The 15,196-nt window shown below is 39.6% G+C and overlaps 1 protein-coding gene and 1 long non-coding RNA gene across 5 annotated transcripts; one reads left to right on the top strand and one right to left on the bottom strand.

Annotated features, from left to right (window-relative positions):
• Positions 1-3,110: 3,110 nt before the first annotated feature.
• LOC121700420 (butyrophilin-like protein 2) lies at positions 3,111-6,186 on the top strand. Of its 4 annotated transcripts, none has more exons than XM_042083353.1 (6): positions 3,111-3,329; positions 3,520-3,619; positions 3,923-3,956; positions 4,271-4,615; positions 5,439-5,495; positions 5,810-6,186. In XM_042083353.1, the coding sequence occupies exons 2-6, from the start codon at positions 3,563-3,565 to the stop codon at positions 5,944-5,946; spliced, it is 630 nt and encodes a 209-aa protein (XP_041939287.1). In that variant the 5' UTR covers positions 3,111-3,329; positions 3,520-3,562; the 3' UTR covers positions 5,947-6,186. The 4 variants fall into 4 exon arrangements, with proteins under 4 accessions (XP_041939287.1, XP_041939291.1, XP_041939290.1 ...); XM_042083357.1 differs by having other exon boundaries at positions 3,113-3,329; positions 3,579-3,604; XM_042083356.1 differs by having other exon boundaries at positions 3,113-3,329; positions 3,579-3,619.
• A 1,818-nt stretch (positions 6,187-8,004) lies between these two features.
• LOC121700421 lies at positions 8,005-14,548 on the bottom strand. Its single transcript, XR_006027229.1, has 3 exons — positions 14,402-14,548; positions 8,639-8,810; positions 8,005-8,361 (listed from the first exon to the last, which is right to left on the bottom strand). It is a non-coding gene; the product is annotated as an uncharacterized LOC121700421 (long non-coding RNA).
• Positions 14,549-15,196: the final 648 nt, after the last annotated feature.

Genomic DNA, 15,196 nt, shown 5'->3' with positions numbered 1-15,196 from the left:
ATCCATCAGCCCCAGACCTCCAGTCCCTCCTCCCCTACCTCAGCAGAGGCCCAGGCATGGTAACCGTGTAACTACTGTTTTTTAACAGTCGATGAAGTTGGGTTAGGAAAAACCATGGTTTATACCTTCTGAGGAAAACCATGGTTACCCCTCTGCTGAGAGGGTGATTGGCTACTGTCTGCCATCCCTCCACGACCTGCATGCCTCCAGGGCCAAATGCCTCCATCAGGACCAAAACCTCACGACACAAACTTAGTTTCTAGGCTCTTGTGTCAATCTCATCCATCTTGGAAGCTTTTGTGTTTGTTAGTGACATGCAGAACTCTCTGAATCCACATGTCTTGCCTGACATACTGCCGTTGCACATGTTTCATTGTAGAGTGACTTGTGGCCTACCTTTAATGCACAAAGTTCAGTTGCAATAGGTTGGTAGTAGTGATTTAATCCTGACTGACCTGCAGGATGGAGGTTTCCAAATCATTTCTGGATTTTTTTTTTCCTGTGGATGCTTCTGCACATTTAGCTTCATAAGCAAGCAGTGTCAAACTGGATTGCCTAGTAGGCAGAGTTGGGGAAACATGGAGATGCACGTATGCAGAACAGAATCCTGCTTGACTCCTGAGCTGTCATTCCTGCACAAGGGGTTTTCAGGACCCTGGCCAAAGACCTTATCAACCATGCTAATCTGATAGCACTCAAGGATGGCTTGACTAAGCTCTGTGCAATGTTTGCCTATTGGACTGCAGGTATATGCTACTCGCAGCATAATAGAGCTGCAAAACTGCAGAACAGCCAAAGAGAAGAATAAGAAAGCTCTGTTCTGGTTCCTTTCCAAACAGTTTAATATTGTAAAAAAAAAACAGTCTCTTGTTTGGAGTGAGCAAATGAGTAAATATGGATTATAATTTAAAAAATATTCATGCTTGTGTATGATCACATGACTGTTTAAATTTCTCTTTTTGATGAGCCATTGATCAAACAACCACAAAAGTTATCCAGCGGTCCAGTGGCAGAAGGGCATTTAAATTATTAATATTATTTATGTCTATGTGTCATATGACATGGGATGGTTTATCCAGTTATATGCAGATATATATTTTTTCCATTTTTAAGTCAATTAATGCTCAGGTTCAAAATTCAACTGGCATCTATGAAGTCCACAATGTCACCTGACATATGGTGCATTGGCCTACACCTTGCAGTTTTAACACCTGTGCAAACTTCTACCAGGATTACGCTCACTAACCCTTTTCGGTCAAACAACTGACGCTTTTGCCTGCGACATTGTGAAGTGACACGCCATGCACACATGAATCAGTGAATCAATACTGGTACATTATACCACATCTGAAACTTAACATATTTTATTGAAAAAACAAACTTGGCACGAGGGCACTGACAGACACGCATGCAACAAGTGATGGGCAGTAGCTTACAATAACTAGGCTACTTGTAGCGAAGCTACTAGCTTACTGTAACTACAATTCTCAGTAGCTTGGTTTTAGCATAAGTATTTTTTCTGAAGCAGATATAGCTTAGCTGTCTTACCATGTAGTGCATAGCTTCTACAGAAGCTACATTTTCCAGAGCATTTGTGGAACCCAGAGTAGAGCTTCCTTCTGGCGTATGCAAGTTCAGTTCTATTCAATGAATCTGAGGCTATTGATACAAAAATACACACACACACACGTGCCACGTAAGTTTCGCTTGTGAGTGTGTGTGTGTGGGGGTGATGGTGTTTGTGCATGCGTGCGTGTACGTGTTTGTGTGTGTGTGTGTGTGCATGGTGTGCGTGTGAGTCAGTGAAACGTTGTAATATGGTTTGATAAATGTGTGTGCGTGTGAGTCTGTGAAACTGTGTAACGTAATAGGGTTTGATAGATTGGAAAGCCCTAACTTTTAATTTACACTGTATATGTGTGCTTCTCTGTGTGTGTGTTTTCGCTTGTGAATGTGTGTGTGGGGGTGATGGTGTGTGTGTGTGCGTGCGTGTGTCTGCTTGTCTGCATGTGTGTGTGTGATTTATGTGCCTGTGCGTGCGTGTGGGTGTGTTTGTGCATGCGTGCGTGTACGTGTTTGTGTGTGTGTGTGTGTGTGTGTGCGTGTGCGTGTGCATGGCGTGCGTGTGTGGACCTGCATGTGAGTCAGTGAAACGTTGTAATATGGTTTGATAAATGTGTGTGCGTGTACGTGTGTGCGTGTGAGTCTGTGAAACTGTGTAACGTAATAGGGTTTGATAGATTGGAAAGCCCTAACTTTTCATTTACAGTGTATATGTGTGCTTCTCTGTGTGTGTGTTTTTGCTTGTGAATGTGTGTGTGTGTGTGCGTGTGTCTGCTTGTCTGCATATGTGTGTGTGATTTATGTGCCTGTGGGTGTGTGGGGTTATTGGTGTGTGTGTGTGCGTGTACCTGCTTGCCTGCATGTGTGTGTGTCTTTATGTGAGTGTAGGCCTACAGTACATGTTTGTGTGTGTGTGCATGGCGTGCGTGTGCGGGCCTACGTGTGTGTGTGTGCGCATGTGAGTCTGTGGGTGCATGGCTGTGTGTGTGTGTGCGGGTGAGTCTGTGCGTGCGGGGCTGTGTGTGTGCGTGTGAGTGCGTGTGTACATATAAAGTAGCAGAAGGTGCACGCACATCCAACTTAGTACAGCTGCAGGGTAAAGTAGATCCGTGAAATAAAGAAAAAGTACCCGCACACTGTTGCTGCTGCACCCGAAGTGATTTATTACACAACGTTTCGACCAGTGTTGGTCTTCGTTGGTCTGACAAAGACCAACATTGGTCGAAACGTTGTGTAATAAATCACTTCGGGAGCAGCAGCAACAGTGTGTGGGTACTTTTTCTTTATTTGCGTGTGTACATATGCCTGCACGTCTACTGTGTGTGTGTGTGTGTGTGTGTGTGTGTGTGTGTGTGTGTGTGTGTGTGTATTTATGCGTGTGCAACAAATTGACAAGAGTGATTTATTTTTGCGGAGAGAATGTGCAGGACTGGGTGGCGGTCATATTTTGTACCGCTCTGTGGTACATCTTGTTGTTATAATAATACTAATAGTTGTTATAGTTGTCTAAAAAACGGTGTGAAAAAGGTGCTAAAGGTGTTTGCGTGTGACTGTGACCCGAATGTAAACTGTGTGTTCCATCATGCAACAGGTTATACTGCATTCCTTCACCAGTAACCAGGAAGAATTCAAAAGAGTGAGTGCAGCTGATGGAAAAGCTCAGAGCTCAGCTGCACTCGAAAAGAACAGGACATGGGTTATTACTCTGCACAAAGGAGAAGCAATGGAAACCATTTACTTGACAAATAGTTTATCATAACTCAGACGTAGGTGTTTATACGTAGGCTTTTTGAACAGGCAAATATTGCATTTATTGCAAATATTGCATATCTGTTTATGTATGTGTGCATAGGAATAGGAGTCTTCAATATGCTGTATTCTAAATGCTGATTGGTAATACAGTTATAGTTTTGTAGTTGTTAAAGTTTGATTGGCATTAGTGTTTTCTTTGTGCAGCCTTTTCAGGGTGGGAAAAGAAGATATTGCCTATAATTGGGCCATGCATATTTCCTCAGGGTTGCATGACCTTCAGCTGAATGAGGTGAACTTCACACATGTGAGCATATTTCAGTATTTTAGTGAAATTATAATGGTCATGCAGTATGTAAGCCTTCAACAATGTGTACAGTGAACAGCGTTTTTCATGATGAACAACGACTATAGTAAAACTTGCAAGAAAATGTACAACCTTTATGAATTTACAGACCTTAGCCAACTCTTTTGTGAAAGTTTTGCTTCCTACAAAGTTTGTAGCGAAGATTTAGCATTTTTCAACAGAAAATGTTTCTTCCAATGTCTATTCACATTATGCCACCTGTACACTAAATATAAAAGAAATGTATGATGTTCTGCTCAACAGTTGATGAAAGACATGAAAGCTTCCAGGCATAACAGTGAGCTTATTGCAATTATTATATTGTTACATCATAACTGTTATTTTATATATAAGTAAGTATAAGTATATGTTATTTTATATATAAGTAGTATAAGTATATGTTATTTTATATATAAGTAGTAATATAAGTATACTATAAGTAATGATTTTTAAGTGTTAATCTGTGGACATCACGGTGAAATTCATATGACATTGTAACTTTTCTTATGAAATTGTAACTCATCCTCTGATATGTGGTTGATGGCTCTGGTTGAATAGCACATGTTACAGTCTGTCTATCCATACGCCTCTGTCACATGCACATCCCCACAGATGTGTTCAAACTGGTGATCCCCTCTCCTGCTGACATCCACACTGACCCTGGTGATGATGTTACTCTGTCATGTCACCTCTCTATGGAGACCAGTGTGGTTGCCATGGAAGTGAAGTGGCTGAAGAGGACAGACTGTATTTACCTGTATAAGAATGGACAGGGGACAGAGGGGAGAGGCTACGAGGGCAGAGTGAGCATCCTTACTGAGGACCTGCAGAGAGGAAACGTCTCTCTGAGACTGAGACACGTCACACACTCAGAGAGTGGGATTTACAGGTGCCAGGTCATTCATGGAGACTTTAAACTGGAGGAGACACTGTGGCTATACGTCAAAACAATCCAAGGTGAGCAGAATAGTTTATTTTTGTTAACTTTCTTGTGAACTAAGACCAATGTATGTCTATGTGTGCATTTCTGCATAGTGTGTGTGTTTTGTCCACATCAATGTGGAGACTTTTTGATGAAACACTGCTTGTCTAGATGTGACTTTTAAGTTTTTGTGGCTTTTTTTATGGAAAGAGATCTGAACATTGTTATTTGAGAGTGGATGTTGTTATTGGACTGTAAGATGGTGCATGATGGGTGTTGATCTGAGCCTTTGGCACTTCCCCCTTGCACTATGACACATGGTGACCACATGATGTCACCATTTCCTATTTCATTCCATCTTCTCATCAATTACCTTGAAGTCTACTGGCTTTATCCAGGATTGATCAAAGCCAGTAACAATATCACCATTGCTGGTGTTTTGATTTAATTAGCTGATTAGAGCACATCTCAGGTTGACATTTCTTTCTTCATTCTAATATTTTGGATTTTGGATTTCCATGAGCTGCAAACACAATCATCAAAATTCGAATAAACAAGATTAAAACAAAAAAAGGCTTGAAATATTTCACTTGAATCTATATTACTCTATATGAAAGTTTGACTTTTTGAAATAAATTATGGAAGTTCCATATTGTAATTTTTTGAGATGCACCTGTACTTGGAGAGACATTTGGAAAAGATAATCAAGGATAGCTCTGGAGTTTCCAGTGGTCTCTTAATTTTGAACATAACGGTCATCTCATTCAAATGTCACTCAGCAACTGTAGGATGACATCAGAAAAATGTGCAGTCAACTTCGTACCTATATCAGTGTTTCAATGTTTGAATTTCTTTCAGATGAAAAAGTCCCTCTCAGGAGAGTTCATAGTGCATCTGTTTACATCAAACCGAGTTGTAAGTCAAATGTTCACTATAATTTCAGTACAATTTTTTTCTTTCTGTAACACTGTTATCTGTTTTTTTGCACATGATAATTAGCATGAAGTGGCCAAATAATTTTCTATTTCATATTCCAACCCATAGCTCAATCAGCCTAAAAATTCAGGTTCACAGAATTCATTCAAGAATAATGGTGGTTATAAATTTGGCCTCACTCTGTGACTAACATTGGGCATAGTCTGATTCTTCATCTCTTTTTTTTATTGACCAGCAGTGTTCTATTGACCAGGAGTGTTCTGATCTATGGGTGCCTCTGTGTTTGTCTGCAGTGGCAGGGCAGGGGACCAGTCAGACTCCTCCAGAGCATCGGTCAGTCCCCACGCTGAGGCCACGGCAGCTGAGGAGAGACAGCATCAGACAGCTGCGGCAGAAAACACCAAGGAGAGGATGGAGTAGTGTGGGATGATGACCAGTGGAGTAGCCCCCATTGTACAGTAGATCAGTTTAGATTAGATTCAACTTCATTGCCATGAGCATTGGGGAAATGAACACTAGAACTACAGCGCTGGTCATTTTGACCATTTCAAATGTTGCATGTACTGTGACTTTGTTTAAGAAAAAAGAGCTACTTTCCCAGTGTTGTAATAGAAGGTTGTTGTATATACCTGAAGACGATTGAGGAACTGACTAGAAAGACCTTGACGGTATATAGCAAAGATTCTAGAACAGAGCAAGATAGATCAGTTACGTCATAGGCATGAAGTAGGCCTACGCTCTGAGCCCGACAGGGCGCCATTTTGGTAAGCTCAGCGCAACATTTCATATACAGTTCCAATTCTATGAGCCCACCTGAACAGCTGTTTTTAACGTTGCCAGCTGTTTTTTTTTTTACTCGGTAATGAACTGCAAGAACTGACAGTGTGAAAGGCCTGATTTATCTTTTTCCAAGTTTACACTGAATAAGGATAGGTAAATAGGCCTATTATTTAGACAGAAGTAGCTATTGCACTGGTAAATAGATCACATAAATTCCCATTGAGAGACTATAGCCTACTGATAAGCTAGCTAGCAGGCAAACTAACTTAGCTAACGTTATATTATCACCATTGTTCTTTTTTTCTACCTGTAGGCTATACGTTAACCCTTTGTTCACGGCCTGCTTAAACACAGCGCATAGGCATAGGCTATTATTATCAATCACTAATAAGGTCAAGATTTCACTCAAGCGTCTGATGTAACTTAAATAAATGCAAATAGTTGGCCTAGGCTAAACACAACCGTGCTTGACACTAATTATTTTCGTTTCCATGCAGTCAAAAACTCCCAAATTGTCCTGCTTGCCTATGTGAAATGCATAGACCACAGAAGTTCGTTTTCAAAAATCATTAGCCTATATACAGGCTGGAGCCAAATTAAAACATGTATTTGTAAATGGCTTTGTAAATTAGGCTACGTTTAATTAAAAAGTGTTTCTTGCGTGCGTTCATTCTCTCATTCCCTCTCCAAAATGTTCCTGTTCTAGGCTGGCCAAGTGCATGAACCCTGAATCGGTGCGCGCGTCACATGAAACACAATTGAGACAATAGACCATATTGTACAACTGCAAAGCCTTTTCATAGGCATGTTATATTCATGACATGAAAAGTGGAACTTATAGAACGAAAATGAGAAATTGCGCAGTCGGCTAAACGTTTTAAACTTGCGCAAAACTGATGAACCCAGCATCGGTGCGTCGCATAAATTAAAACACAAATTGAAGCCGCACAGCTTGACCATTGGACAATCCTACCACAAAAACTTTCCATAGGCATGCAACGTTTATGACATAAAAAGTGGAATATGAACGCATTTCATCACACCTGACAAATAAACAGGGCTGTGGCCGCGATTTGACTGATTTATTGAGCTCTCAGCGCAGTGCTGACTTGCGCGTCTTTGATGAGCGTATAGCCTACAAAGGAAAGCCCTCTAATCGAACGGGAAAGACTGCCAAGGAGGCCAGCCCGTGGCTACGCGTAGCCTATGTCAAACAGGTGCTTTAATCTCTTCGACCTCCACAAATTAAGCTACAGTTAATTCCGTAGTCGTTTGAATAAGTTTGCGATTGACAACGCGACTGACAACGTTGTGATAAATAGGCATTCTAACTTTTGCAAAGTCAACTTGAATGCATCAATTTTGAACAAAGTTGTGTAGGCTACACCGCGCCAGTTGTAGTCTGCATGAAGTTCTTGCACAAGCCACCGTTTTGATTTCCGTAGGGGAGATGCGGGCTGAACCCGCTTGAGGGAGAGGTGCAGGGAGAGAATGGGTGCTCTACACTACGCACATCTCTATGAAATAATGTAGCCTAGACTAATCCATATTTTAAATATTTTAAAAACAATCATGGAAACCATGGTTAGACATATTGTGAGTAGGCCTAATGCAGGAATGGACGTTACAGTTATTCAGTAACTATAACGAATTACTGAAAACTATGAGAGGAGATGCTCTCTAAAGAGCTGGGTCTGGGACAACAAGAAATTGTTAACAGTTATTTATTTAAGACATTTGGTGAACAGGAACATGACAAAACAGGTACAAGTTAGGGATAATGGACGACACGCCATTAGACTATCCAAAGTTAACATGATGGAACAATAATGTGAATTGATAAAATACGGTCAAAAACAATAACCAACCTTATTTGCACGTTTTAAAGAGCAATGATTAACACAATGGCAATATTGAAATAAAATAAAACATTGAACAATAATGAACATGTGCATGAACATTTAAAACATAAATGAAAAGAAACTTCTTACAAATATCATTCCCCTGCCACTTGATATAAAGGTCTATGGTCCCCTGACCTTGGAGACCCAGAATCCCAGTTGTCCTGAAAATTAAATAAGAAAAAACATTAACAATTACATGGATTACAATTACTTTGTATTGCACCACATGTGATGAGGGTCTAAGATGGTGATGTCGGAGTTCTGTCAAGGTACTTATGCTATTATATTATTATTATTATTATTATTATTATTATTATTATTATTATCAAATGATGATTAATTATAGTATACCCATATATACATATATTATTAATTATATTAGCCTATATTAGCCTATTATTATTATTATTATTATTAAAGCTATTATCAGAACCTCACCTGCATCTAGTCAGTTAGCAAATAGAATTCAGTGAGGTCCCTGATGAAGGAGATTACATGGGAGTTCATGTATGACGTCTTCTGCTTCACCACTCTCTCAGTCGTCTTGCTCATCTGCTCCTTGGCAGTGCACTTGTTGGAGTCAGGATTAGGCCTAATCCTGACTAAAAACCTATGAACATAAGTATAGGAGTTAGGGGGTGGGGCAATATGTACATGTTAATGAGTAACTGTAAGAGCAATGAGCGATGTAGAATCATACATGAAGACCAGCTGACAGGCATTTCACATCACAACAGGAGTTGGACAAGGCTGTTTACTTTCCCCATTACTATTCCTCTTAGTGGTCAGTGTTGGGAGTAATGAGTTACAAAAGTAATGTAATTACTGTAATATATTGCTTTTCGCTGTAACGCGGCAATGTAGGCATTACAAAAAAAATTGGGTAATATTTTACTCGGTACAAACTTCAGTAACGCGCATTACAATGCATTTTTAACCTGAAATTAAGTGATATTATATATTGATACATATTCGCAAACAACACTGCGAGAACAGAGGAGAAAAAATCTGCGCAAATAGCAGAACGTAGCTCCTGTTACTGGTTGAAGATGACTGTGGCTGGCTGCAACTGACTCGATGGACATAAGCCTATACGCTCATTATTTTCAATTTGTCAGAGACAACTAGGATATGAAGAACAGTTAAGTGCACTTTGTGTATGAAACCGAAAGATCTCTATACCTCGCGAAATAGCACAATTAGGGGAGACCGGGGCTGGGTGGAACACTTTTCACTCTCGGTTATGTTTCTCCGTCTTACAATGCGTTGAAATGGTCAAATTGTGATTAACTGAAAGCTTGGGATCTCAGCTACAAAATGTATACATTCAATGTCAACAAATGATCCCTTGTTTTGAGTTATTTATGATTAAAGTGGTGTTGTGCATGTGTGCCAACCTGGCCCATGCACGGGGTTGGTTGGCACATGTAGTCGGGGTTGGTTGGAACACCTATGTTATAGTCCTTTGCAGTACTCCTTTTGGTTTTGTTTGAAGTGCTTATCTATATCACTGCCTGTAGGGCTTTGCTGATGTCTTTCCTGTGTGTTTTTCTTCAGTAGGGCCCACCGTCAAGATCAATTTGCTCCCTACCGATTTTTTTTAACTTCAAATGTTTAAAAATGTCTGAAATGCTTCCAAATGTAAAACTATGTTCAGTAATTACAATAACAATGTTAAAATAAAGTTTGATGATGTTTTTATGCATAAAATACAAAGTTTATAGATTTGTCACAAAATAGCCATAGGGAATGTATGTGCCAACCAACCCCAAAATCAGTGTGCCAACCTGCCCCGCCCACATTAGGTCAAACTTTTTTGCACAAATGCTGTTAGCCTGCTAATATCAGTCACCTCAGGTTTTCAAACTTCATTGTAAATTATAGATGAGTCCCCTAGCAATCAATTATAATCAATCTTTTTTTATATCCCTAACTATTACCCTTCTAGGATGTATTTAGTGGGAGGTGCATATTCTAAGTTTTGACACTACAAAATTAAAAAGTTGTTCTCACCTAAAGGGTTAATGACCTGGAGACCAGTTACATACGTGAGTTTACTCTACTCAATAAGGCCGTCAGTTTAGTGTTGGAATTTTGTTGCAGCTCCCTCTAGTAGCCCGGATATTAACAGTGTTTCAACCTGCCCCTGTTCCAACCAGCCCCGGTCTCCCCTAATTTAATGACACATCTAGAGCGGTGCCACGCTAATCTTTTTGATTCTTGATAAAGCATAAATGCTCTTCTAGTGCATGTCAGCTTTGTGCTGTGAACTTGAATTAAAGACAATGAAGGGATAGAAATGTAAAAAAGATGGGGACTTGGACTTAGGTCGCAAAAACAGTGACTTCAGACATGACTTGCGACTCCACTCAAAAGACTTCAGACTTGACTCGGACTCGAGCTTTGAGAATCCTGAACAAGCTGTATTTCATGCAATTATTGCTTTTTTTTTTATCTAAATGTATTCATGTATTTCTATTTTATTTTATTGCTACATATGGGAAACGTATAACGAGCGGCATTGCCCCTTTGCCATAATGTGCAACGTAACGCATGCGCTATGTGCGCACACTCACAGATATATATATAAAAAAATGCATTGCATGGCGACAAGAAGTCCTCCTGGAGTTGTGCCTTTTATCGTTACTTATAATCCTTATATATCGTTACAATAACTTCGTACACAGAGGAAATAAGCGAACAGCTACATGCAAGGTGCGTGGCACCAGGATAAACTAGAAAATGTAATTTCGAGGAAATGTAAGTGCATGAAAATATAAACATACTGTGATACTCCGGACACTCTTGTCACATTCGAGGGAAACTTCCCGTACTTTATTGAAGTCAAGTAAACTCTGTATAACAAAGCGAGTTGTTGTTTTAGCCACAACTCACACATGCAACAAGGCATTCACAACCAACTCTCTCGAACCCACACCACACACGCACCCGCGCACACCCACCACGCGATCTGGCCCGCCTATTTACATAACGTGCGCATTTGGTTGATATAGCCTAACATGCAGTGTAGCCTATCATTATTGAGCCTATGTAAAACATTTACGTAAACAGGAACAGAAAGCCCTTAATCACGTCAGCCTACCCATGACATCGCTTATCAAAAAGGTTAGCCTATACTGCACGAAAACAACAGCGTTGAACTTTTACAACACTATAGGCTAAGTTAAAAGATGGGTTACACATATGGACGTTTAAAGCTTTTCAAAAGTGCATGTGTTTGTCGTGTCGGGGGGTTCCCCAGGAGGTTTTTTGAAATTCTGTCTACTTAACACACCATTCTAACACAGATTGGGAGGGACAGAAATACTTTTAGCCTACAGAACAAGCAGCTGGCTCATGTGACGTGAACATTGGCTACCTTATGCATTATCACTACACTTCCCAACATGGAGACATATCTCACGTTAACAATCAGAAAACATAACATAGGATATTATTTGTGCGAATATGGGTTAGCACAAACTTAGCTTTTGGTGAACGGAGATGCAGATCACAATTAATTTCTTTGCGCAACAGCCCATGTTCTGCATTCACTCCAGTGAGACAAGTGAAATAGGCCTACATGTTTTTAAAGCCGTTTCATTGCCAGGCTATTTGCTACGATATTTACCTGCTATGCCTTCTGTTTTCATGGACAGTTACAGGAATCCACGTCATTCGTTTATCATTTTATGATAATATTATCATTTTGTTACACTTCAGAAGAGAAGACAAAGGGGGCCTCTGCATCGATGTCATTGTAGAGCAGTGCAATGTGCTCAATTATGTAGGCTAGCTCCAGAGTAGGCTAATGACTGACGCCGCGAATACGGACATGGCCGTTTATTATTATTGATTCATTATTATTATTAGGAGGCCCCTCATTGGTCGAGGCCCCTGGGCTTCAGCCCAGGTAAGCCCCTGCATTAAGGCGCCAGTATAATTAAACACATTATAATCAATAGGCCAAAATCATAATTGTGTATCTGTGCCAAAATTCGTAATTCAAGTCCAGTGCAGAACTGAATAAGAAAATCATACGGCTATGTATCTTGAAGTTCCAGTATGTGAGAGACTTGACGTGCCTTAATATCTCCAACCTCAAGTATGCAGCTATAAGGAAATAGAATTGTTATTTAATTAAACAAGGTGAACTTCTCCCCTCTGTGGCATGCAGAAAAGGATGCTACAAGGAAGGGAATTCAAACACACTCAACACCTTACCATCTATTGATGTCATTGTGGTTGAGATATCTGACATTTTTCTGTTAAAGATTAGCATGGAGACAATGGGACATGGTTGCCTTTGTCAGTGTCCTTATGTGAACTTGCACAGGTAAACTTGCTCATCTTTACTTGCGTACCACTTCACACCAGTGCTTCAGACCAGAGCTGATGCTTCAGCAATACTGAAAAGCTGTAAGTGTTGTTGAACACAGCTGTTCTCACATTAGCTGATTGTGATAAACATAAACCATTGTTGCCTAATTACCAATTATTCATTACACCTGTGTGTAGTATCTACTTTTTTTGTGTTTTTCACATATAGTATTTTGCAGTATTTTTAAAATACAAAAATACACACCAATAAAGTATTTTGATACAAAATACAGAGCCATTTCCTTCAACCCAATAAAATACAAATGACAAAATACTATTTTGCATTTGAAACACAAATTACATGTTTCAGAAATACTACCCATCCCTGGGAACAGGCAGATTACATCTTTATAGTTGGCCATATGATGACATACTTAGGTTAATACTGTATTTCACCAGTTAGGGCACCAAAATGGCGAGTAGCTGCACTGTGTAGCCTATCCTGACATGTCTTTAAGTTTTGGGTTACAATATACAGGTAGTTGGCTCTCTGTTGATTTTAATGAGTAGGCCTAAGCCTGAAGTTACAGCATTTCTATCACAATTGACCAGACTTTGACCTTTCGTCTTCTTTTAACAAAATTCTGGCTATGATTGTTCCTTGTATTGCATCATGAGCCATCACTGCACCTATTGCATTCTACTGTTGGTAGCCTTAAGCCTAGCTCAGTCATTATGTTGTACCACATCACCCTCCATTAGAAGTGCAATGAGCTGCATTGAGCATAATAAACTGCATTTAGAATTCCAAATCCATATTTCTAGATATTTTGGTAAAAGTAATACAATAGTAGTGTAATGCCTTACAATTCAGAGACAGTAATATTATAATGTAATGAATTACTTTGAAATGACAGTAATAAGTAATACATAATATATTACGATTTTGAACTTGCTCAACACTGTTAGTGGTCGACTGGATCATGCGGCAAGCCACTGACAACAGGTGCCCAATGGACCCTGTTTACACAACTGGACAACCTAGACTTTGCAGATGATTTCACATTACTGTCCCAAAACCACCAAAAATGCAAGATAAATTGAGAGAGGAAGAACAGAAGGCTGCTGAGACAGGTCTCTACATTAGCACACAAAATACCAAAGTGCTCAAGGCCAATGCAAAGATGCTAGCCAGCTTGATGGTTAGCCACCAACCACTAGAGGAAGTGAACTCCTTCATTACCTGGGAAGCGAGGTAGCGAGTGATGGCGGATCAGAAGGAGATGTAAAGAGGAGAATAGGAAAAGCAAGAGCTGCATTTGGCATGGTGGGACCGGACTGGAGCGCATGTAACATCACACTCAAGACTAAGGCTGCGTTCATGAAATTCAATCTGACACTCTGAAAATAAAATAACGCTCTGAAGTTCGAAAAAGATGAGCGTTCTAACTCCCTGTGAATTTATTTAGCATTACAGACAGTATGGTTTACAATATGGACATCACTATAGCACTTGTGGAACAGGGTTTATGTGTCATTCAGAACTCAATTCCACTAATGCAAGAGCTTCTTGATGATGAGGACTGTGTAAGCAATTGTTTTAACCTACTAAATAACAACAGTTAGCTTGTAATGTGAAAGCATTCTAGCACTAGCCTGCAATCTACTGTGTGACGACACACTCTGCCACTCCGTCCCTTCATCTGGAGTGCCCAGAATTTACGAACGGTTAAAAAGTTTCAGAGTGTGCTCAGAGCGCTCAGAGTGCCAATTTACGAACGCACCCTAATTTAATAAATGCAATACTTATGTGTACTTATGCTTAATATTATTAAAAAAGAAATACCACCACTATACTACAAAAAAGGTGTGTAAACTTACATAGCTGTTAGATCCTTCTAGACAGGTACTTCATTGTTAGCACTTATTCTGCCCATATTCTGCATTGGAGGGACCCCTGTGAGAAGGTAAACATTAATGTTAGATTTATGCAGTGGTGGACGAAGTACACAAATCCTGTACTTGAGTGAAAGTAGAGATACACATGGTCAAATGTTACTCCAGTAAAAGTCCTCCTTTTACATTTCCACTTGAGTGGAAGTACAAAAGTACTTGCCTTCAAATGTACTTAAGTATCAAAAGTAAAAGTCCTGAAATGTATTTTGACGAATACAGTTGCATTTACTTTTGTTGAAATTATTCGGCACAGACATAGGCATTCATTGAGCCTTTCTCCCCCATTCAAGGACAAAATCAGCTAATAATTATTGTAAAACAAACTAATGTGATATCTTATCTTAGATTCTTCAAAGTAACCACATTTTTCTTTGTTGAATGCTTTACACTTTCAGACCAAATCAATATGTTCCCTTTTGTGTTTGATAATGTCAGATTGTCCATCATTGTCTATCATTTGCTCGATGGCGTCAAGAGGTTTGTTATATTAACATCAATATTGTGAATTATTATTGGGGTCAACAAGGTACAGTAAATAGTGGATATGACAATAACATAGGTTAGGCAACACCATTATTTAAAGCCTAGCTCGCTTAATAGAAAATATACATGTACAGTACACATATAAATATACATATACAGTACACATGTATTTGGACAGTGTTTTTTCCAAAAGGAACTTCAGCTGTACTTCAGCTGTCACAAAATGTAGTGAAGTAA

This window comes from Alosa sapidissima, chromosome 24 (genome assembly GCF_018492685.1).
Source record: "Alosa sapidissima isolate fAloSap1 chromosome 24, fAloSap1.pri, whole genome shotgun sequence".
Taxonomy (NCBI): Eukaryota; Metazoa; Chordata; class Actinopteri; order Clupeiformes; family Clupeidae; genus Alosa; species Alosa sapidissima.
This window is presented reverse-complemented; position numbering and strand designations above follow the sequence as displayed.

Coding starts and splice junctions, on each gene's coding strand:
- LOC121700420 (XM_042083353.1), top strand. CDS start 3,563: ATGCATATTTCCTCAGGGTTGCATGACCTTCAGCTGAATGAGGTGAAC. Junction 3,957..4,270: donor GAAAGCTTCCAGGCATAACA/GTGAGCTTATTG, acceptor ACATCCCCACAG/ATGTGTTCAAACTGGTGATC. Junction 5,496..5,809: donor TGTTTACATCAAACCGAGTT/GTAAGTCAAATG, acceptor GTTTGTCTGCAG/TGGCAGGGCAGGGGACCAGT.